This window comes from Tenrec ecaudatus, chromosome 16 (assembly GCF_050624435.1).
Source record: "Tenrec ecaudatus isolate mTenEca1 chromosome 16, mTenEca1.hap1, whole genome shotgun sequence".
Lineage (NCBI taxonomy): Eukaryota > Metazoa > Chordata > Mammalia > Afrosoricida > Tenrecidae > Tenrec > Tenrec ecaudatus.
This window is the reverse complement of record NC_134545.1, coordinates 23522191-23546364: the sequence shown is the minus strand read 5'-3', so window position 1 is coordinate 23546364 and position 24174 is coordinate 23522191. Positions and strand designations below refer to the sequence as shown.

The 24174-nt window shown below is 45.4% G+C and overlaps 1 protein-coding gene and 1 non-coding gene across 2 annotated transcripts; both read left to right on the top strand.

Annotated features, from left to right (window-relative positions):
- The first annotated feature begins 441 nt into the window (after nucleotides 1–441).
- On the top strand, nucleotides 442–23263 carry DRG1 (developmentally regulated GTP binding protein 1). The gene is made up of 9 exons (XM_075534015.1): nucleotides 442–599; nucleotides 2227–2350; nucleotides 4029–4204; nucleotides 11949–12018; nucleotides 13583–13752; nucleotides 18187–18317; nucleotides 19285–19452; nucleotides 19715–19837; nucleotides 22654–23263. The coding sequence occupies exons 1-9, from the start codon at nucleotides 558–560 to the stop codon at nucleotides 22751–22753; spliced, it is 1104 nt and encodes a 367-aa protein (XP_075390130.1). The 5' UTR covers nucleotides 442–557; the 3' UTR covers nucleotides 22754–23263.
- On the top strand, nucleotides 2780–2883 carry LOC142430024 (U6 spliceosomal RNA). Its single transcript, XR_012780515.1, has one exon. It is a non-coding gene; the product is annotated as a U6 spliceosomal RNA (small nuclear RNA).
- Nucleotides 23264–24174: the final 911 nt, after the last annotated feature.

Sequence of the window (24174 nt, the reverse complement as noted above, 5' to 3'; positions counted from 1 at the left end):
TTACACGAAAATCAGATTTAAAAGAGGTGTCTGAAGGGAAGGCGGCATTTCCTTTCAGTGAGCGGGCGAACCAGGCTGAAGACCGGCCTCGGCCGCAGCCAAGAACAACAGGGAGGCCGCCCGGAGCGCCTCGGGGGCGGATGAGAACGGAGCTGCGGGCCACAGCGAGGGCGCTCGCCTTTCATCTCCGCTCGGGGTCGGGGAGGAGCGGGGAGGGGCGCGCGGCCCGCGCAGCCAGGCGGCGGGCGCAGGCCTGGCGGGGGCGTGGCCGAGCTGCGCGCGACCCTCGGCGCTCTCCCCGAAGCCCGGACGGGGCGGCCTCTCTGGCCCCAACTCTCGCGGGCTCTATGACACCGCACAGGCTCGCGGGATGGGTCCGGGTCGGCTAGGGGGCGGAGCCTAGCGCACAGTCGGAGTCTCGCGTTGAGACTCTCGCGAGGTTGAGAAGTGCCGCGCCTGCGCACTGACGTGGCTCCCGGAGGCGGTGGCAGGCCGGCTCCCGTGTGTGAGGAGAGCGAGGGTGGGCCGCTGGCATTCGCACCTAGGCGCTCGCCACGATGAGCAGCACCCTAGCCAAGATCGCGGAGATCGAAGCCGAGGTAATAGGCGCAGCCAGCGTTGCACTCCCTGTCCTTCTGCGTCCTTTTATCGGTGGCGTGGCACCTCCCTGGTTTTCCGATAGCCCCGTCAGCGCGGGCCCCGGTGTTCTTCCAAACTCCAGCCCCTTTCCGCCCGGGCCCGCGTTCCCACATGCTGTCAGCCTGGAGTCTTTTCCTTCAACTCCATTCGCGTTCCTCAGACCCGGGCTCCCTGCAGCTGGGCCTCCCCGCGTTCCGCGCCCCCAATCTTGAGACCCTTAGTGTGTTTCCCCTTTTATTTATATACCTGCGTTCCAACGTCATTCTCCCAATCTACACGGTCCAGTTCCCTTACCTCGATGCCCACCCGCCCACGGGCTGCAGCATCCCTCCTCTCCCCTCGTCCCGTTCCCTTGATGCTCAGCCTCCCGAGGATGAAAGTAGGAAGTCAGTAACAGTTGATTCTTCCCAGTGTATTGTGTGGTTCGATTGCTAGAGGGGCTCAGAGTAGCCCTGGTGGCGCCGCGGTTAAAGCACCAGACGTCAAACCACAAAAGGTCGGCAGTTCCAACCCACAGGAGAAAGAGGACCTGTTTCAGTAAAGATGGTTGTTTTTTTCAAGTGCCATCTGGTGGCATCATGGTAACACATTGGGCTGCCAACCGGAAAGTCAGCAGTTTGAAACCACCAGCCCCTGTGTGAGAGAAAGATGAGGCTTTCCACCCTCTTAAAGCGTTACTGTGTTGGAAACACACAAGGGCAATTCTGCCCTTTCTTCCCTTTTCCAAATGATTGGCCATGAGTCGGAATGGACCAGATAGCACTGATTGGTTTTGTGGTTGTTGGGTGCCATCCGGCCAGTTCTGATTCATAGTGACCCTGTGTGCAGCAGGAGGAAACACTGCTGGATCCTCCACCATACTCACAATTGTTGTGTTAGCCCATTGTTGTAGCCACTGTGCCCCTCCATCTCATCAAGAATCTTCTTTTGGTTTCAATTCGTCGTGACCCTGTGTGCAAAAGAAGTCAACACCACTTGGTTCTATGCTGTGAGCCTATTATTACAATCCATTCCCTTGTATCAATCCATTCCCTTGTATCAATCCATTCCCTTGTATCAATCCATTCCCTTGAGGATCTTCCTCTCTTGGAATAACCCTCCACTTGTTATCAGGATGTGAGACCAATACCTAGAAGTGAACCTGGTTTGCATTTGGTAAAGTCGGTAAAGATAACAGCCTTGCAAATCTCAGATCTCAGTAGACATTTGGAATTGGTGACTGTGAGGGCCCACTGAGGTCCAAGCAGTAGAAAAGGCCCCTGTATTTTGTGGCACGGCCTAGGTCAAGTCTCTACCAGCCACCGTTGCTTGCTTATTAATAAGAGGAATGAGCTGGGTGATGGAAAGAGAATTCCTACTCTTCTTAAGTCAGTAAAATAGGTATACTGACATTAGTAAGCTGCAGAGAGGGGGTGCTTGACACAATTGATGTATGTATGGATTGTGATAAGAGTTGTCTGAGCCCCCAGTAAAATGATAAAAAGTTGCAGAGAGGGGAAAGAAGTCACTCATGGCTAAGGGAGCATTTGCTCCAGATTTTTTATTTTGTCCTGTGGAAACGGCTTCTGACTGTGATTCCTCTCCTAGATGGCTCGAACCCAGCGGAACAAGGCCACAGCCCACCACCTAGGGCTGCTCAAGGCACGCTTGGCTAAGCTTCGCAGAGAACTCATCACTCCAAAAGGTGGTGGCGGCGGGGGACCAGGAGAAGGTTTGTGTTACTCTTCAGGTCTCTTTCTCTTTTTATTTATTTTGAATATCTAGTCTTTCTCTGAAAAAACACCAATCTGTGGTTTTTATGGGAGAAAGATGGGGCTCTGCTCCCATAAACAGTGACTGTCTTAGAAACTCATTGGATAGTTCTACCTGGCACTGTGAGTTGGCATCGATTAGATGGCAGTGAGTTTAGTGTTGCGTTGGAAGTTTCAGCAGGAGCCTTGGTAGCACAGTTGGTTAGTCTTAGTACTGCTGATGGATAGGCTGGCAGTTCAAAGCCAGTAGCAGCTCTGCCCAAGAAAGGAGAGGCAGTCCGAGTCTCGGAGACCTTGTGGGGCAGTTGCATTCTGCCTTGTGAGCTCATCACTATGAGCTGAGATCTACTGGACGACAGTGTGTTGGTTGGTAGTTTTAAAATACAATTGTGCTTGCTTCAGGTGCACATATACTAAAATTAGAACAATACAGAGAAGACTAGTATGGCCCTGTGTAAGAAACCTGTGTAGAAAATATCCCGAGCTGTTGTTTCTCAACACACGCATCATCCTGCAGCATGTCCCTGAAGAAACCTTTGCTCCTTAATTTCATGTCAAAGTGGCAGTTCAGGCATCTTCAGGAGCGTCAGATGTGTCCCTATTAAATGCGCCTTGAGTTTTAGAAACAAAATGAAGTTTGAAGGGCCAAGAGTAAGGATGGTAATGGTTGTAGGATGGTTACGGTAAGGTTTCCTAATGAAATTCTTACAGGACAGCCCTTGCTACCCTTGAACAATGAGTTACCTTTGTGTAACTTAAACTTGGCCTTTTTATCGCTAATGCAGTGTTCTCTCTTTTTTAAAAAAACTTCTTCAGAAGATGTCCCTGGGATTTTCCTGGGCCCTTTGAGAAAACCTAACAAAATTTAGATTCTTTAGAATTCCCCAAACACTGTCACTGTCACCTTCTGACCTGAACACTGCCTTGAATGTAACTGACACAGTAGATTCCGTCAGAAGCCACTGTTTAGATTAGTCCTTTTTTGGGTTGGTTTGTTTTGAAAAAGACACCCTAAGGAAACTTAAGACAAGGGCATTACTGTGAGAACTTGTTTGTAACTCTGTTTAAGCACATTTTGTTTGGCATATCCTGTGAGAGTATGAGCTGGGACTTCAATAGCAGTGCTTTTTGACTTAACCTCAGACACCCCATGCAACAAGATAAACAAGTAGGGGGATCGATGTAAAGAAAAATGAAGGTAGAAAGAATAAGTTGAAGCCAAAAGAGAGAAGGTTATTAGAACCAAAAGGAAAAAAGGTCTGTATACTTGCCACCCATTTTGCATTGAACATGTTTGCAGCTTCTGTAGACAAGAGAAGAACAATCCATTCTATAGTTTTCAGGGTTTCACAGATAAAAAGGCCAATTATTTGAAAATTTATATTCATTATTTGGACCTTAAGTGTTGTTGATACTTGAAAGCTGTATATCCATTCCAGGAGGAAGTGGGATAAAGTTCTGTCTAACATTGCAGTGAATGCGATAAATGGCTGCACATGGAATTCTGTGTGCTTTAACTTCCTCAAAGGCAAACTGGAAAGTTTGACACGGGAGGGTAGGCAACCAGAATGTGACTTTATTAAATAGTGCTCCAGAAATAACTTTCTTCCTCTGTTTTAACCTTGATTGGTATTTTAGGTTTTGATGTGGCCAAGACAGGTGACGCGCGAATTGGATTTGTCGGTTTTCCATCTGTGGGGAAGTCAACGCTGCTCAGTAATCTGGCCGGGGTGTATTCTGAGGTGGCAGCCTATGAGTTCACTACTCTGACCACTGTGCCTGGTGTCATCAGATATAAAGGTGCCAAGATACAGGTGAGTCAGGCCAGCAGGCCAGCATTTTTAATGTGTTCAAGGCGTGCTTCTTAGGGCCTCACTGGGTGTCTGACCTGATGAGGGCGGGGAGACACTGGGCTCCTCATGCCCTGTGGGTGGGGCTATAAACGGCTACACTCACTGTGGGAAGTGGTTTGACATATCCCTAAAAAGTTAGAACTAGAAATACTATGTGGCCCAGCCTCTCTGTTTGGTATATATCCTAGAGAAAGGCAAGCCATGGACACCCATTTCGTCACAGCACCATCACAATAGCGAAACGATGGAGACACCCTACATATCCCCCAGTGGAAGAAAGGATAAGCAAACTATGTGTTTACACAAAATAGGATATTACATAATGTTGAAGAGTAAAGATCTATGAAAAATCTAGAACCATAACAAGGATGAACCTGTGGCATGCTATGCTGAGTGAAATGAAGCAGTTGCAAAGGGTCAGATAATATTGTATGAGATGACAATTGTAAAAAGTAAAAAAAAAAAAAGGTTTTCTTTTTAAGAAAATGTTTTCATACTAAGAAAAATAGCCATCGATAGTTACTAAGGGGGGTGGGATGGGAACAGAGGCAAGTCAGTGGCTATGAGACAGGCATGTGTTGAATTGGATGAAGAGAAAGGCAAGATACAATAAGAGGGAGCTCAGGCAAGAGTGATGGAGGCAGGGAAGACAGAGAGGAGTAGCCAAGTTAAACGGAACAGGTGGATACTGTTATACGGTGTTATGGGAGAGTGGGGATATACCCACAAGTATATATAGATTTGACAGGATATTTGTACATGGGTATTTACCTTTGCTGCCAATATATATTCTGAATGTATATTCATTTTCAAATGTCTCACAACACTGCCCATCAGTCTGCAGGCCAGTCGTTGCCTATGTGGTCCATATGCCTTGTGAGGGCACTCCTGGAAGGTGGTGGTGTGGACCAGCCAGTACTTGAACCCCTTCAGACAGGAATTCATTGCCTCAGGGAGTGCCCTTCTGCTTTTAGGCAGTGGTAGTCTTCCCACATTCCATGAAGGTTCAGCTGAGGAAGCATGACCACACTTGGGGATACAGATCTAGGGCTGCAGCCTTCAGTGTGGATTATGAAAGAAGGCTAAAATCCTCACAACCGGACCATTGTACATGGAGAAAAGGTTGAAGTTGTTAAGGATTTTGTCTTGCTTGGATCCACAATCAGTGCTTATGGAAGCAGCAGTCAAGAGATCAGGGAAATTTTCAGTTCATTAAAAAAAAAACTAATGTCTCACTTAAACGTTTTGCTGTCTGTATATAATTTACCTTCAGTGATACTGGCTTACACAATTCTGTTTTCTCCAACTAAGCTTTCTTATTGGTACAGCAAAATCAAAACAAATAGCTGTAACATTCACACCTTATGACTTTAGTTTTCTGCCGTGTTTCTCCCCTAGAAAAGCTCCATCAGTGTCTATTGCCAGTGCAATTTGTTCTTTGCGCCCTTTCTTCTCAGGTGTCGTCTCAGTAGTGGGCACTACTAGCATTTCTTTTTCCTCTTATCCTCTCCTGATGTGTAACTGGAAAGTCTTGTCCTGGAAGAAGAAAGATGGCCTTGCAGTAGCTTTAGAATAGGCGTGAGTCTCTGCTCCGCCTTCTCAGTCTGTGCCTTTTATACGGAAAGAGCAGTGATGATTTCATCGGCACCCTTCAAGCTGATCCCGCCTCAGTCCTAGTGACCCAGCCCAAATGGCAGAATTGTTTGCCGAGCATTGGGACTTAATAGTGTAGTTATTCCGTGCCCTGAGTCTACTTTCAGAGCATGACAAGCCAGGCCTGGCCTGGCCACGGGCTCAGAATGCCCTGATCTTTGCATGCGATTGCTCTTGGATTTCCACTTGGGCTCAAGTTGCGAGAGTTCTTTTGCTCGTTTTTAATTGGATTTTCTTTTTTCTTTTTGAGGTGTTGAAGTCATCTATATTTTAGAGATGAATCCCTTGTTTGATATTGCCAACTTTTCTCCCACTTCACGTTCTCTTTTTATTTTTCTTACTGAAAGTTTTGTATGCACGTACATGTCTGATTGTTATGAAGTCCTCATCATTTGTCCTCTGTTGTTTGTTTTCACTTGTCTGATAGTGTGTGCCATTTATTAAGGCCCTAGGATTATCTCTTTTTCTTTCATCGATGATCTCCGTGGTTTAGGTTTTACACTTAGGTCTTTGACCCATCTTGAGTTTGTTTTTGTGTATGGTGTTAAATATGGGTCTTGCTTCATTTTTCTACAAGTTGCTGTCCAGTTTTGCCATTTGTCACACGATCTCTTTCCCACTTAATAGCCATTTGGCAGAGATCAGCTGTGCGTCGGCGGATGGATTTCCTTCTGGCTTCTCAGTCTGTCCACTGGTCTTTGTTGTACCACCAGCAGGCTGTTTTGACTTCTGTGCATAAGTAAAGTTTTAGTTCAGGAAGTGAGAGGCTTCCCACTGCGTTCTTTACTAGTGCTTTGCTTATCCCAGGTAGTTATTTTCCGTCAAGGTTGCATACACATCAGTTGCTAGTATAATATTTTGAAATACAGCTCCGTGTCGAAACTCTACTTGGCCTTCCAAATTAGAATCTACAGATGCGAGGCTCAGCTGTGTTGTTGCTGTTAGGTATTGTCGAGTACTTCTGACTCATAGCAACCCTGTAGACCAGTGTCCTCAACCTTCCTAAGGCTGCGGCCCTTTCATGCAGTTCCTCACGTGGTGGGGACCCCCCAACCTAAAATTATTTTCGTTGCTACCTCATCACTGTCATTTTGCTGCTGTTATGAATTGGGCGACCCTGTGAAAGGGTCGTTCAACCCCCAAAGGGGTCATGACCCACAGGTTGAGAACCGCTGCTGTGTACACTGGAAGGAAACTCGGTCCTGTGCCATTCTTGCACTTGTTCTTGTGTTTGAGCCCAGTGATCGAGCCACTGTGTCCGTCCAACTGGTTGAAGGTCTTCCTCGTTTTCCCTGCCCTTCCACTTTACTAAGCTCGGTGTCCTTCTTTAGGGATGGGTCTCTCCTGCCAGTGTTTCCAAAGTATGAGACCAAGTCTCACCATCCTTGCGTCTAAGGAGCATTCTAGCTGTACGTCTGCCAAGATAGATTTCTTGGTTCATTTGGCAGTCCATGCTACTTTCAATATCTTTGCCAGCACCACAATTAAATGCATCCATTTTCCTTCCATCTCCCTTATTCAGTGTTCAGTTTTCACATGCGTATAAGAAAATTCAAGATATCACGGCTTATGTCAGGCGTTCTCTACTCCCTTAAGCACGATGCTTGCTTTCCAACACTGACTGAGGTCTTGCAAGCGAACGTCCGCAGTACAGCGTGTCGTTGGATCTCTTGGCTGCTGCTTCCACGAGCACTGATTGTGGACCCAAGCAAGACGAAATAAATCCTTGACAACTTCAAACTTCTCTTCTTTATCGTGATGTTACTTACTGGTCCCGTTGCGAAGATGTTGGTTTTCTTCACATTGAATTACAATCCGTAGTGAAAGCCGTGCTCCTAAATTTTCATCAGCAAAGCTTCAGTCCTCATTTTCAGAAAGCAAGGCTGTTTGATCTGTATATATCAGGTTGTAAATAAACCATCGTCCAATCCTGAGGCCACACACATTCTGCTTCAGATAATCTGGCTTCTCTGATGATTTGCTCCGCACACAGACTGAACCAGTATGGTGAAAGTTATAACAACTTCTACTGATTTTAAACCACGAATGTGCCCTTTTTTCTGTCTGCATAACTGCCTCTTGGTCCCTGTGGTACTATTGCAGGATCCCCATTCTTCTCAAGGCGATCCGTAGTTTGTTCTGGCTCTTACAGTCAAATCCCCAAGCACAGTCAATAAAACACAAGCGAGCATCTCTCTGTATTCTCTGCTTTTTGTCAAGATCCACCTGACATTGGCGATGATAGCCCTTGTTCCATGTCTTCTGAATCCGCCTTCACTTCTGGCAGCTCCCTGTCAATGGACTGCTGCAACTGTTGGATGATTTTCAGTAAGTTGTGTGTCCATGTGATTCGGCGTTCTGTTGGGTTACCTTTCTTTGGAGCAGGTACAAATATGGATTTGCTAGTGAGCTGACCAAGTAGCTGTCTTCCAAATTTTCTGGGATAGACAAGTGAGTGCTTCCAGTGTGACATCAGCTCATTTGAAACATTTCAGTTGATACTCTGTCAATTCCTAAAGCCTTACTTTCAGCTAATGCCAAGTTCAGTGCAACTTGGACTTCTACTTCAGTCCTCTTGGTTATTACTCATGTGCTGCCTCTTGAAATGGTTGAATGTTGACTAGTTCCTTATGGTACAGTGACTCTGTGTACTTTTTCCATATTCTTTTTTGTTTTTAACTCATTTTATTGGGGGCTCTTATAGCTTTTATAACAATCCATACGTCAGTTGTATCATGCACATTTGTACATATGTTGCCATCATCTCCTTTTTTCTTTTTAATCATTTTTTGGGGGCCCCTACAATTCTTATCACAATCCATCCCTCCATCCATTGTGTCAAGCACATTTGTTGCCATCATCATTCTCAAATCTTTCCATATTCTTTTGATGCAGGCTTGAATAAAAAACTGGGGTTCGGCTTATATACGGGTCAGTGGTACCCCAGCAAGGTGTAACATCTCGCTGGCGCCTTTCTCCTCCCCCCAAGTGCCCATTAAATTGTGGGTGACTTCCCTTTCTCTGCTGTTCATTCAAAGCCCTGCTGACACTGCAGGGCTTTTTATGTTTGTTTACTCACATCTAACCAATCAGAGCCATCCTATGATGTGTATCTTTGAATAAGCCTTTTAAAGACCGTGTGCGAAGGATGTGGCATGAATGGATGTCATCTGGTCAAGCCCCACTAACAAAAGGAAGAAATCTCATGAAGCCTGACATAGAGTTAATAGCAAAGTGGGTTCGAGATGCATGGGAAGACATTCCAGAAGACATGGTGCGACGTGCCTTCCAGAAATGTAGTCTTAGTAATGCTGTGGATGGCAGTGAAGACTGCGCTTTGTATGAAAATGACAGCAGTGATGGTGATGATGGCGATCTCAGTGAGGACAGCGTCCATGATGACCTCACACCAGCTGAAACTCTGCACTGGGATGCGGATGATGATGAGGAATCCAGTTTTGAAGGATTTGAACTCTTTACATTTTAGCTTGGTTGCTGATTGCGCTCAGGGAATAGTACTCTTAAGGTATCATTGTTGATACCTTATTGTTTTTGTTGAGCCTATTTTCCACTTACTGTGTTGGTTTACTAATGTTAAATGACTTGTCCTTTTATTTATGTTTTTTATTTAAAATAAATATTTAAATACATGACCCCACTGATGTCTCAATTTTTAGTAATTTCATTTTCATTTGTTTTGATTATTGAAACTCACCAATAGCGTTTTTTATTTTCCGCCCTAGGCTTATACTCGAGTCAATCAGTTTTTCTGGTGTCCCAGGTGATACTTAGGCTCCTCGGCTCACACTCGGGTCGGCTTATATTCGAGCATATACGGTATTCCTTTTCCAATTCTGGTAATTAAAAATGTTATGAGTTGGGATTTAACACATATATCATTCCAAACTTTCTGTTTAAAATATGCAGTGTGTGTTCTTCCTTTCTGGTTTTCTAACTAGGTCTTTGCATAGTTCATTATAATATTTTATCTTCTTGAACTGCCGTCTGAAATTTTCTGTTCCACTCTTTGGCGTCATCATTTGTCCTGTTTGCTTTAGCTACTCTATTATTAAGAGCAAGCTTCAGAGTCTCTTCTAAAATACACTTTGGTTTTTTCTTTCTTGTTTTTGTAATAGCTTTTTGCTTTTTACATGAATAATGTTCTTGATTTCTCCCCCACAGCTCAAGTCTCCTATCATTAGTGTTCAGTGAGTTAAACCTGTCCTTGAGCTGTTCCTGGAGTTCAGGTGGGATAGACTCATGGCTGTGTTTCCACTCTCATGGACTTGATTTATTTTTTTCAGCTTAACCTGAATTTAGATGTGAGCAATTGATGGTCTGTTCCACCGTCAGCCCTGGTCTGGTTTTAGCTGCTGACACTGAGCTTCTCCCTCCTTTCTTCCCCCAGATTCAGTCAGTTTGATTTCTGTGGGTGCCATTTGAGAAGCCCACCCACATAGTTGCCTTTAGTGTTGTTGTCACAAGGTATGTGCAGTGAAGCTACAGGTCATGCAGCCGCCAGCTTTGTTTCTGCACCAAAGTTATATTTTCCAACTACGGTTCCCTCATCTTTGTCTTCAACTTTTGCATTCGGATTGCCAGTAATTATCAATGCATTTTGATTGCATGTTTGGTCATTTTCAGATTGAAGCTGTTGATAGAATTTTTCACCTTCTCCATCACTAACTTTTGTGGTTGGTGTATGAATTTGAACAATAGCTGTATTGATTGGGTTTCCTTGAGGGCGGATAGATATACTCCTAACACAGACATGACAGCAGTGGATTTATCTCTGTGTACAGACTTTGTCTATGTACTTCAAGATACCCAAACCCAAACTCACGATGCGATCGAGTCCATGCAGACTCATGGTGAGCGCTTCATTTCCAGGACTCAGTGTTCCCCTCTCGCATGGAGCGGCTGGTGGTTTCGATCTGCTGGCCTTGCAGATCACAGCCCAGCAGGTAACCAGTGTGCTACCAGGACTTGAAATGTCAGTTTTAATGATGACGTCTGTGTGATTTTTCTTGTTTCATTCTCAGCATATAAATTATATGAGTTTCTGATTCAAAATGGACAGTATCAGTCCATTTCAGCTCATTAATGCCCAGACTGTTGATTTTTTATAGGTTTCATTTAATTTTTGACACGTTCTAATTATTTCTAGATTCCTCCTTCCAAGTGCCAGTTAGTAAATGATGTTTGCCTCCAGCCATTTCTCATTTTGAGTCGGGCCCCCTCAACTAATGAGGGTCTCGAAGCTTGACTGCATCTGTGTCAGACTGGCCGCGCTTCCTCCAACCTCGGGCTCATCGGTGGCACCGGCTGCTGCTTTTCATGAGGTCTTCCGTATCTGACCGTGATTCAGTTCTGCCTTCAAGATTTCTTCTGGCCAATTCTTCAGAGGTTTCTTTGTAGTCTGTTAGTCTGGAAGTGCTGCTGAAACCTGTTCATGTTAGGTGACTCGGCAAGTATTTGAAATACCACTGACAGAGGTCAGTGTCACAGTAACACACCAACCACCACAGTATGACAAACTGACGGGCAGTTGTGGTGAGGCTCAGCTATCTGCTGTTAAAGCATTTCCCCCAGGTGATTCTCTCATGCTCTCCTGGTCAGAAGCAGCTATAGAAATATTTGTGAATTGGGAGAGTGGGAGATCTGCAAAGGTCTCATCTATTATCTGGACTCAGGAGTTGGTGCAGTTTCTCATGGGGACCACAGAAAGATGCTAGTGTAAAATAATGAATTTGACCCCACAATGTTGGGTATAATTTTATCTCTGTCACTAATTTACTAAGATTGTGACTTTGCTGAAGTTATTTAACCTCTTAACCTCAGCTTATAATTTTATCTCAGGCCTGTTGGGCATTTTTAATGGGTAAAATATATGAAAAGTTCTACAGCTGATATTTAGTAAAAGTAATAGTCACATGCTTACTTATAACAAGATTGAATTTAGATTTAAATTTTGGATACTTGAAAAAAAACAATTTATCTGTTCAGATTTATAACTGTTTTTTTTCCCATTTCTTTGTCTTTGATCTTGTAGCTTCTGGATCTCCCTGGAATCATTGAAGGTGCCAAGGATGGCAAAGGTAGAGGTCGCCAAGTCATTGCAGGTGAGTAGGCCATTGCCATCATTCCAGGATATCATCCCCTTACCTGGTGCTATTCCGCATGTGACTTCCGGCCGCCCACAGAACACCACAAGATGAGAATATTTCTGTTACCGTGGAAAATTTTATTGGACAGCACTTGCTTTAGGTATTAATTCTTTTTCATTTTAAAGATTACAAATTTGTTCATTTAGTTTAAAGCCGTCTTCTTGGATTAGAAATTCTCTGGTGGTATATAAGTAACTTTTTCTTCCTTGTGGTATAAGTATTAGTCAGCAGTTCAAATCCACCAGTTCTCTTTTCTCTCTATCTGTCTGTCTAGCTATCTATCTGTCAGCAGTTCAAATCCACCAGTTCTCTTTTATATCTCTCTCCCCCCCCCCCGCCCACCCCCACCAGCTGCTCTGGGGAGAATGATGAGAAGGTCTGCTACATAAAGATCACCGGTCTCAGAAACCCTAAGGAGCGTGTCTACTCCACTCTTTATAGTCACTGAGTCAGAATCAGGGCAGTGCATATTGGTTTTGTTTTTACTCTGTATTTCGAAGCCCTTTAGGTACCTTGAACCTCTTCCTCTTAAATGTAGTGATAGAAGAGGATGCACTTTTCCCCCTCTCTCCGTAATGAGTGCCATCTGTCTTTTTCCCCTTGGTTTTTGTCCCTTCTCGTCAGCTCCTTTGCTGTGACCAGCATGTTCCAGGCTGCCGTCATGTCTTGCCTGTACTAAAGTTACAGCTCCCATTACCCTGCTTCTCTCTTTGCAGCTATGTAGTGGTTAAAAAAATTTTTTTTTTAATCCAAAGCTAGGATGAGAGGTCAGGTCAGAAACCTTCCCTTGTCTTTCCATTATTTAGTATTTGTATTATTATTTTGAATGTGACCCAAAGTCTGTATAATATCTTCCAAGACTACAAACAACTTTCTTCCATTTTTCATGGGGTCACCAGGAGATCAGGAGCCAGTTTGACAGCAGCTAACAATTGTGGATATAAGTGGTAGTTATTTTTTAAAAATTTTTCTTCCGTTTCCCTCGTTGGTCTCTGTTGTGCTCACCCTTTTCCGTGTTTGATAGCTGTCTTTCATCTTAAAGCACTCTTCTTTTTCTCAAATGTCTGGTGCTCTTTGATATTCTGTTTCTTTTTATGGATGAGGAACAAGAAAATCGATGGACACTCTTCTTAACCACTGAGCAGAAAAATGTCAATAAGTAACCAGATAATCTTTTATTTTCTCAAGTTCTTTCTACTTAAGTCTTTTAAAATTGTTCTAAAATTCAATATTTAGATGATTAGATGCTAATAGTCTTTAGTACTTTTACTCTGATTAGTTTTCCTACTAGTGTGTCTACTAGGTGTGGCCACTCTTGGACAAATGTACTTCAAGGCACATGCTGTGTTTTCTTTTAGGAGAAAAACATTATAATCTTAGGGACTTGATTTGTGGGTATATATACACCCCCTAAGAATCCTTTGTTGCTGTAGCAAAGGGTGAAACATTCTCGATAATGAATTGGTAATGGTTCTGTTGACCTATGCTTAGGTATAAATTTTCCCCCCAAATTCCTCAGTGGCCCGAACCTGTAACTTGATCCTGATTGTTCTGGATGTCCTGAAGCCCTTGGGGCATAAGAAGATCATTGAGAACGAGCTGGAAGGCTTTGGGATTCGTTTGAACAGCAAGTCCCCGAACATTGGCTTTAAGAAGAAGGACAAGGGAGGCATTAATCTTACAGCCACTGTGAGTGGGGAGCGGGATGTGGGGCTGCGGTGGGAATTAATGATGACATTTGGAAGTTGGCGAGCTCACGTAAGGATGCCGCAAAGACCTGCAGAGAAGCCATCAGGAAGGACCAGTGTCAGTTGGAGACTTAGTGTTGCAACTTGATTACCTGTTTTGGGTTGTCTGTTTGGGGCGATAGGGGGTATGGATTATCTTAAACTTGCATGAAGCACAGTTGACCCATGAACAACATATATTTAACAGTGTGATGCTCATGTCTGCCTGAGCAATTCATCTCTCGAGTAAATTGTGTATCGCAATGCAGTTTTCTTTGGTGGTTCTTGTGTATTTTCCATTGTGTTTAGTGCAGGGCCTTAAATATTGACTAACACCAGGGGATTTACATGAAGTGCCCTGGTGATGCTGGAAATGCAAGAAGCAGAGAGAAGTCATGATGCTATGGGAAAAGGTTGACTTGTTTGTTAGGTACTTCTTTTTTTTTAAAAGAATTTTCCCCCTTTATTCATATTTTGTTTTCTAACTACACTGAAATATGGAGGAAAGCTACTTTGTTGAGAATCATTGACAGGCTGAATTGTGTAAGAGCCGCAGGGACGTGCCGAGCCCTCAGGTTCTAGAAGGGTGCAGTGGGGACAGCAGGGGCAGTCTTGCTGTGTCCTTCAGATTGAGGTCTGAATTTGCAGTTACATAGTCTCTGCAAACGTAGAGAGCTGCTACCACTGGCATGCATTGGTTTCGGCTCTGGGGATGTAACGGAGAACAAAGTTACGAGTAAAAGATAGCTTATTAGAAGATGAGAAATCTAAGGGCCAAGTAAAAAAGGGCAGGAGTGTAACATGGGGATTTCCCTTTTAAGTAACGTGGGGAAGACACGAGGTATATCCTGGGGGGAACCTGGAAGTGTGGACCAAGTGGCTGTCTTGGGTCGAGCATGTCCGGCAGCGAGGAGAGCACTGCTTGCAGTGCGGGGTGGGGGTAGGGGGTTGGGGGGCAGTTGCGTGCATAAGGCAGGGAGGCAGCGTAGGACCGTGAACGCTTTTGAGTCGTGGTCCATAGAGTCAACAGGAGTTCACCTAGTGCTTTGTTCCGCTTCTTTGTCTTTTTTGGGTGTATGTGTGTGTCTTACTGTGGGATACATACCCATGTTTCACATTTACTAACTTGTGGTTCCATCACCACTATCTTGTTTCTGACAGTTGTACAAACCTCAAGCAGAAACTCAACACCCCTCGCTCATTCCCTCTTCTCCACAGCCTTGGTTGTGTTTTTAGGTGTCATGTAGTCAGTCGGTTTGATTCAGAACCTCCCGGTGTACAGCAGGACGGTATGAAGCATTGTTTGGTCCTGCGCCATCTTCACAATTGTTGCTATGTTTGGGCTCATTGTTGCAAACAGTGTGCCAGTCCATCTCATTGAAGGCCTTCATTTTGCTTACCCTCTACCAAACATGATGTCTTTTTCCATGATGTCATATTTCCAAACATGATGTCCTTCTCTCTTCTGATAAGATGTCCAAAGTCGTGCAATAGAGTCTCACCATCCTTTCATCGAAGGAGCATTTTTGCTGTGTTTCTAAGACCTATATGTGTTCTCGTAGTCCAAGGTACTTTCCGTATTCTTCACCACCCATAATTCAAACTCACCAAGCCTTTCCCGCCTTTCCTAGTCAGTGATCAGCTTTCACATACATAGGAGGTGATGGAATATAATAGCTTGGCCCCCCCACTTTCACGATCCCAATTCTACCTTAAAAATCCGGCTGGACCGGAGAATGTACACTGGTACAGATAGGAACCGGAAGCATAGGGAATCCAGGACAGATGATCCCTTCAGGACCAGTGGTGAGAGTAGCCATACAGGTGAGGGAGAAAGGGGGAACAGATTACAAGGATCTACATATAACCTCCTCCCTGGGGGACGGACAGCAGAGAAGTGGGTGAAGGGAGATGTTGGATGGTATAAGATAAGACAAAATAATAATTTATAAATTATCAAGGGTTCATGGGGGGAGGGGGACTAGGGAGGGAGGGGAAAAATGAGCAGATACCAAGGGCTCACGTAGAAAGCAAATGTTTTGAGAATGATGGAAACAGATGTACAAAAGTGCTTGACAACGATGGATGGATGGATTGTGGTAAGAGTTGTACGAGCCCCCAATAAAATGATTTTTTTTAAAAAGAAGAAGAAAATATAATAGCTTGGGTCAGGTGCACCTTAGTCCTCAAAATGTTAATTCCTTGCTGTGTAACACTGTTGTTAGGTGCTGTTGAGTTGGTTTCGGCTTTATAATGATCCCTGTGTACAACAGAACAAGACCGCTCTAACACTTGTTTCCATGTTTGAGCCCATTGCTGCAGCCCCTGTGTCGGTTGATGCATCTCCTGGGGGGCCTTTCTGTGTCTCATTGCCCGTCCCCTTTCCAAGCATGACGTCTCTTCTGATAAGAGCACGTCGAGGAGAGCACTGCTTGGAGGCAGGAAGTCAGGACATGAGACGAAGTCTTGCCTCTGTGGAGCATTCTGACCTAGCTTCTTCAAGACTTCCAGGATCTGTGTGCTGTTGTGGCGGTGCACGACACATTCACTGTTCTCGGCCAGCACCGTAGTTCACCATCATTCATATGCAAAGATGCTTCTCTGCTCTACCTTATTATTCAGTGCAACTTTCACATGCATGTTAGGTGTTTGAAAATACCACGGCTTGGGTGTTCCTCAGCGTAACATCCTTACATTTAAACATTTCAAAAGAGTTCTTTCGTAGCCGATTTGCCCAATGCACTCTGTCCTCTGTCTGGTTTCTTGACTGTGGTCGTGAATCCAAGGTAAATGAAATCTCTGCCCACTTTGATCATTTTTATGTTTGTCACCGTATGTGTTCCACTTGTCATGATTTTTGTTTGCTTATTATGTTGCCTCTGTGCCTCTTCTAGATGTTTCAGATAAGAGGGAGCATACAATATTTGTGCTTTAGGATCTGACATATTTTAGTCTGCATAATATTTTCATAGCTTATTTGTGCCATAACATCAGAATTTCACTTCTTTTTGTGAAAGAATGTCTTTTATGGAAGTATCACATTTTGCCACTCGTTCTTGGGTTGATGCACACTGAGCGGGCCCCCCTTTGGGCTGCCGTGCGTGACGAATGATGATGGAGTGACTGTGTATGTGCGTCTGTGCCCTTGCCCTGGCTTTCAGAGTCTCTTGCAGTGGGATTTCGGGGTCATGTGTCAATTGTACATTTCCCTTGTGAGGAGCTGCCAAACGGCTTTTCTTGGCAGCCGCCTCCTTGTCCATTCCCATCAGTAGTCACGAGGAGGCTTCTAGGTTCTTCACCCCCTCCCCAACCTTGGTAGTTTCCATTTCCTGTGTTTCCCTTAACTTTTAATTGGGTGAAGATTTACAGGACAAATCAGCTTTCCATTCAGATTGGTGCACATTTTGTTTTCTTGATTGTAGTCACCGCTATGTAACATTGTTTAGCCTCTTGTCCTGTTTCATGTTTCCATTCCTCTTAACCCTTCCTGAGTGTTGTCTTTGATGAAGTTAGTGCAGCGCATGTTGCATGTCGCAGTTTACAGATGAAGAGACTTGTTCCGTTTTCTGCTAGCAGCCATTCTAGGGGAGTTGAGAACAGGTGGGGGGCGAGAACAAAATCAGCGAGCACTGAGAGCTTATTGCAGATGTAACCCAGACAAGAGGCGATGGCTTCCTAGTCACGATGGAGGGGTGAGGAAGGGCTGATTCTGGAGAGGTTTGGAAAGCAACGCATAGGGATTACATTATACATAGAGTTATGAGAGACAATCAGAAATTGCTTTCTTTTTTTCCTTTTTTTGTCCTGAGCTAGGAAAAAATGGCCTCTTGTTAATTTAAATGGCCAGGCTTTGGATAGACTGGGTTTGGAGGAGGGGGAAGTTTGAGATCTTTTAAGTAGTGCTGTCAGGAGGTACTGAAGCTATGAATGCTGTGTCCATCCGCATTTACACCACAAGCCTGGCTCAGCTCGCACTAATGAAGAGAGTAGACCAGTGGCAACACAGACTTGAAGGTGGACACTTGGTTGGGGGCTGGAGTAATCAGCAAATCCGATTCCTTAGACAGAGACCCTGCAAGGAGAAGTGTGGAGTGTTTCCGGTGGGCGTGTCATCAGGTCTCTAGACGTTGCTTCCAGGTCCTCTTACTGAGGGCTGAGAGCTTCCCTCTAGAAGTCCCGATGTTCTGATTACATACATGGAGTCTGTCCTTGTCACTCGCAGCATGGAAGATCCCTTCTTCGAGTTGAGAAAGCGTTAGGCTTTGCGCTCTCCCCCAGGAGAGTCGGCTCGAGGGAGAAGTGCGCGCTCTGGCCGGGGCTCTGCAGGGCTGTGGGTGTGTGCTCATGGAAGAGCCTTTTGTTCTCTGACGCGTCGGTGTCTTCTTGGCCCGTGCAGTGCCCTCAGAGTGAGCTGGATGCGGAAACCGTGAAGAGCATTCTGGCTGAATACAAAATCCACAATGCCGACGTGACGCTGCGGAGCGATGCCACGGCCGATGACCTTATTGACGTGGTGGAAGGAAACAGGTACCAATCCAGTGGACTGGCTAGTGCCTGACTTGTTAGCTTGCGGATGGAAATGATACTGAATCATCCATGGGACAATGGGGCTAACTGTAGGCTTTGATCTTCATGACTATTGGAGCTTGGGTTTCTTTAGCTGTAAAATAAGGGCGAGTTTCATGGTCATATCCTTTGTGTGGAAATTTGATGTTGATCATCAGGTTTCTCATCTAGTTGCTTGCTCTGCCAAGCACTGTGTCATGTGGTTCTGAGAAGAGGAACCCTGTACCCCAGAAGTAACATCCCTGAAAGGGGCTGAGCAGGTCAGCCAGGGCTACCCTCTCCAGCGTCAGGGCCTGGCTGCGTGCCTCTTCCGTGAGACGCTTCTATTAAGCCCTTGTCAGATCAAGCCACTGTGAAAAGCAACTCCTGGCATTTTGATAGAATTTTCTACTTGTTTTCCGGCTTGCTTATTGGGTGAGTTTATTTGTTCCTACTTTGAAAACAAGAAGCCAGCACTTGGTTTGATGTAGCCATCTGAATCCTGAGAAGTTGTGTTTGCCAAATTATTAGGAACCAGATTAGCGGTAGTGATTTGAATACTAGGAATGTGATTGACATGGCTAGAATCTGTATGTTTTACCTTAAAGAATGTTGTTCGAAATTGTACTTACATTCTTACTGGCCTTCATACAACTCCGTAGCAACCTGACCCAGAGGAGGGTAAGTAATTTGCTGGGACACACACCTGGACACAGGCAGTGACAGCCTGCCGGCGCGGCTTCAGAGCGCGTCATTTTCTGCTGCAGCCTGTGGTCTCTCTGGTCAGAACTCGAGCCTGGTTTTTGTTACCTTTCAGTACCTATGCTTCAGTTTTTGGACTTTATTTTTTCGAAAAGCCTTAAAAATTCCTTTTTTCACTGGTCTTCCTCATGTGGTGGGGTCCTGGCTGAAGAAATGGTGATCAGAATGACTGCCTTCTTTCCTATAGAGTCTATATCCCCTGCATCTACGTGCTAAATAAGATCGACCAGATCTCCATTGAGGAACTGGATATCATCTACAAGGTGCCTCACTGTGTGCCCATCTCTGCTCACCACCGCTGGAATTTTGATGACCTATTGGAAAAGATCTGGGACTACCTGAAACTAGTGCGGATGTAAGTCTAAGGAAAAGAGAATATTGCTGTAGGTGTGAACTGCCAATCCCCAAATGCTAGCATTTGGCGCTCATCAGCAAAACCTCTCCTTTTGGATAATACACAAATTGGTTCCTTTCATCCAATGGTCATGTCGAGGTCTTTTTCAGGTTAGAGGTTATGCTGACCTGACCGGACCCTCCCAGGGGCTGTGGTGGGCGGGTTTGCACTCAGCTCATGAAACGCTCCAAGCAGAAGGCAACCTCTGTTTCTTCTCTTCCAGTTACACCAAACCCAAAGGCCAGTTACCGGATTACACGTCCCCGGTCGTGCTGCCCGACTGCAGGACAACCGTGGAGGATTTCTGCATGAAGATTCACAAAAACCTCATCAAGGAATTTAAATAGTGAGTGTCATGGGGAGCTAGTTCCTCCTTTCCTGGTCTGAAAGAAGCGTGGGTGCTGGCCTGAGGGCGCTCCAGGGCCCTCTTCAGGGGCCGTAGCCTGGTGGCACCGCAGCCCGATGTTCCCGAGCTAACTCATCTCCCCACACGGCGAGCTCTCGCCAGTGTCGCAGCTCCTCGCCAACGCTCACGGTAGGACAGAAGACAGCCCTTCTCTTTCCTACTTTTCACTGCTTTGTGTATTTTGAACTAATTTTGGACTTAGGAGAAAGTTGCAGAACTAGAGTTTTGTTATATCCCTCATTTTCTAACGTTAAACAGCTCAGACAGACAACAGTGAACAACAGGAAATATAAACTCATGTAACTTTAACCTACACGCCTAATTTGGGTCTCTCCGCTTTTTCTTCCTTTCGATGCGTAGTTCTTGTGTTTTGGAGACTTACCCGGTGTCCCTCCGTTTTCTCACTCTTTCCTCACTGTGGACACTTGTTCTTTTGTAGAACCGTCTTGGAAGTTTTGTGAAATTTTCTCTGGAATGACATTAAATGAAATGAAGTTACTGCCTTTTTTGGATAGCATCCCATAAAATACGGTGCTGTGCCCTTCTCAGTACCTCTGTTGGCAGGTTCATGACGCGGCTGACTGCGAGGGATCCTCCTGGACGATTGGGTTCAGTTGGCATCTGCTGGGTCTCTCCAGCAGATTACCATCTTTCTTCACAGTGTTTGACAAGTGTCTTAGAGGATTCGTTTTTTTTAAATCATTTGACTGGGGGCTTGTACAACTCTTATCACAATCCCATCCATCCATTTGTGTCAAGCGCAGGAGATTCTTAAAGATGATTCAAATCTCTTCAAATGTTCGCCCCCCGATTTCTGCCTCCATCGGATGAGCGTGGATGGTTTGCCTAATGGCGCTTTCCGTTTTCCTCTTTCATTCTTCACTGTTGACTGGGAATCCAACGTGAACTGGGCCTATTGCTTCACCCCTGGTGATTTAGTCCAGCTCATATTACCGCACACAACATTGTAGCACTCATTTTAGCTTTTTCTTTTCTTGCTTTTTAAAAATTAATCATTTTATTGGGGCTCTTAGAACAAGAACAATCCATACATCACTTGTATCAACCACATGTCTACATATGTTGCATCATCATTTTCAAAACATTTTCTTTCTGCTTGAGCCCTTGGTGATCAGCTCTTTCTTTATTCTGCCCCCACCCTTATCATTATTTTCACATTGTACACCGTCTGCTCTCTCTCTTTGCCCAAGTTTGTTGTTCGCCCCTGTGTGTGTGTGTGTGTGGGGGGGTGCTATATGTCGATCATTGTAATTGGTACCCCATTTCTCCCCCTACCTTCCCTTTTTCTTATTTAACTTCTTTCTCCAATAGTTTTCTTAAAAAGATAGGAAAATAGTTATCTTGTATTTATTTAAATGTATTTGCTTATTTTGAGGGGAAAAGTTAAATATACTTATGTTTGCTAATTGTTTTATCTGTTCCTAATAGTTCTCAGGAGCCCTGGTGGTGTAGTGGTAATGCATTGGGCTGCTAACCATAGGGTTCTTGGTTCGAAACCACCAGTCGCTCCACGGGAGAAAGAGGAAACTTTCTATTCCTGAAAAGGGTTACAGTCTCCAAATGCCACAGGGACAGTTCTGTCCGTCCTGTAGGGTTGCTGTGAGTCAGGATGGGCGTGATGGCCGTGAGTTTTAATAGCCCCCACCCCCCTTTAGTAGCATCTCTTTCAATGTGTTTTTTTAAATATGGATTTTTAAAATACCTTTTGGCTCAAAGAGAATATATAAATACTACGGCTCCTATATTAGGCTGGTTGTTTAGAGAAACAGCCCCACACTCCTATGTAAGGAGCTTTATTTATATCAAAAAATAATCTAAATACCAAGCAGGAATCTCAGCCCAATCCAGCTCAAGTCCCTAAGTCTAAGCCATGCCAGGGCCCTCTTCAGACTCACATAGCTACAGGCTGACGACTCAGAAAGACGAAGCAGGAAGATCACATGCTGGTGGGTGCAGGGTCACGTAGACCCAGGGCCAGTGTAAACACAGCGGGTTGCCCACAGCTCTCAGGGTTGGGTGGCCCATACGGGATCACCTCTGGAGGCAGGCAGATTTCCAGCAAGGAGGAAGGCATGCATAGGACAGAGAGTTCCCAGTGTCTCATTCTCATAGAAAAAGGAGGTGTCATCAGGCCGAGACTCAGTTGTTGGGTCGGGCTCTGCCCCTACTCTTACCCAGGAGTGTCTAGTTGGCATAATCCCTAACCATCAGGGCCACCATGGAGACACTGCTAACTCTCAACCCCTGTGAGTCCTGTCTCAGTGTCTTGTTTACCAATTTTCCTCCTTCGACTTAAGGCTTATAGGTACAAAATACCTTCCTATATGACAAGAAATCAGTAAGACATCTGCACAGTTCTTGATAGGGGAGAACATTTTCTAAAGAAGGGAGAGTCCTCTTTCTTACCAGTTACCATTGGTGGTTTGAGTTGAACCAATAAAACTCAGGTATTTGTAAGTCTGTAACTGACATTCAGATGTTTCAGAACCAATCTCCAATCGGAATTATTGCAGGTTATTTTCTGTAACAAACCTGTGCTTCCTTCTTTTAATATTACTAGGCTTCTTAAACTGCTTATGTATGCTTTTTTCCTGCTTGCCCTTAAACAGCCTGTGGGCCCCGGGCGCTGCACAGCCGCGGGAGCTAAAGCCTGGGTGGGACCCAGGCAGGCAGGCAGGCAGGCAGGGCAGATGCTGGCTTGTGACGTTCACCAACTGTTCTTTTCTTCCATGCAGCGCTCTGGTGTGGGGTCTCTCTGTGAAACATAATCCTCAGAAAGTGGGGAAGGATCATACATTGGAGGATGAAGATGTCATTCAGATTGTGAAGAAGTGACACCCTCCCATATCCCCACTGCGGGCCAGCGCACCAGCACCGTTGCCCGTGACCAAGCACCCTGCACCAGCCCCTTGGCATTGGCAGCTGTTGGATCAGGATTTGGGGGAGGGAAATGGAAGCGCCCACACTGGAACCGCTCGTCTTGGGGTCACCTTGTACGTTGACCTGCATAAAGGACCTGGTCTGCCTGCCGGTGCGTGCAGTTCTTGTGTCGGTATGAGACTTTGGTGTAGGGTGGACCGTAAGGGCGGGTATGTACATTGAGGGCACTCATTCAAGACCTTGCTCTAGAGTGCACTGGATACAAATGTGACCCAACATCTTAATTAGTGACTAGTCCTGGGAAACTCCTGCAGTTGGGTGTGACCTTCAGTCCTTCCAAGTGGTCTTTCCCAAATGGTACTGGAGAGAACTATTTGCAGTAAGTTAACGGAATCTTTCCCACAAGGTCAGTCCATTTGGGGATGTGGTGTCATGTGGTATTTGAATAAAGTATCCCGATGGACAGGTTTGAGTCACCGGCTCGCTTCAAATTATCGGAACAAGTTACTGAGCTTTCTGGACCTCGTGTATACTTAGGGTCTGGGTCAGTAGTTCCCAGAGCGGGTGATACTCACCCTGTGGGTCCTGGGGGAGTGGGCTGCCTCAACAGTTGTCTACACCTTATCCCGGAGAATGGGCTATAGTACAAAAGCTTTTAGATTGCCAGAGTGAGGGGGCCTAGTAATCAGCCAGTTTGGGAGCCTGTGTTGTAGGTTGATAAATTGGGCAGCACCGGAAGTGGCAGATTAGTGCTTGGTGAACGTTGGCTCCTGTTGCTGGGTCTTTCTTTTCCTGGGGGCCTGCTTGCCCTCGGGAGAGCCCGGCTGCCCTCCATCTGTGTGCGACTCAGTGTTGTGCTGAGCCTTGCTGTCTGCGCTGTCTCCTCCCGTAACCCAGCCTTGTCAGTCCTGCCCCCATAAAACTGCGCATCGTCAGGTTTGGGGGAGCCAGGAACTAGGGAGTTAAGGCAGCTTGCTCTGAGCATTGGAAACAAGCTGGCAAAACCTTGCTGTATGGGGGGCTGGGGTAGTGATACTGAGAGCTGATACAGAGGGTGTGGGCATTGGGTGCAGAGCAGAAATCCAAACCTTGCTTGCTTGCAGTGAGATCAGATTGTTTTAGTTTAGTTTGGGTCATTTGAATGATGAGGTTGGGGGAGAAGGGGGGGAGCACAGTGCCATCCTCTGACCGTGACAGACCCCTGGGTCTTCCCATAGCGAATCAGGAAGACCTGGTTTGCAGGAAGGGGAGGTTTGCTTTTAGACCAGGCAGCCGAAGCTTCTAGGAGATGGAGGGATGAAGATGTGCTGTGACCCACCTCCTGTCCTATTGAGTGTTTCTTGGTAGTCTTCTCAGAGGTTAGTACTACCCCCAGA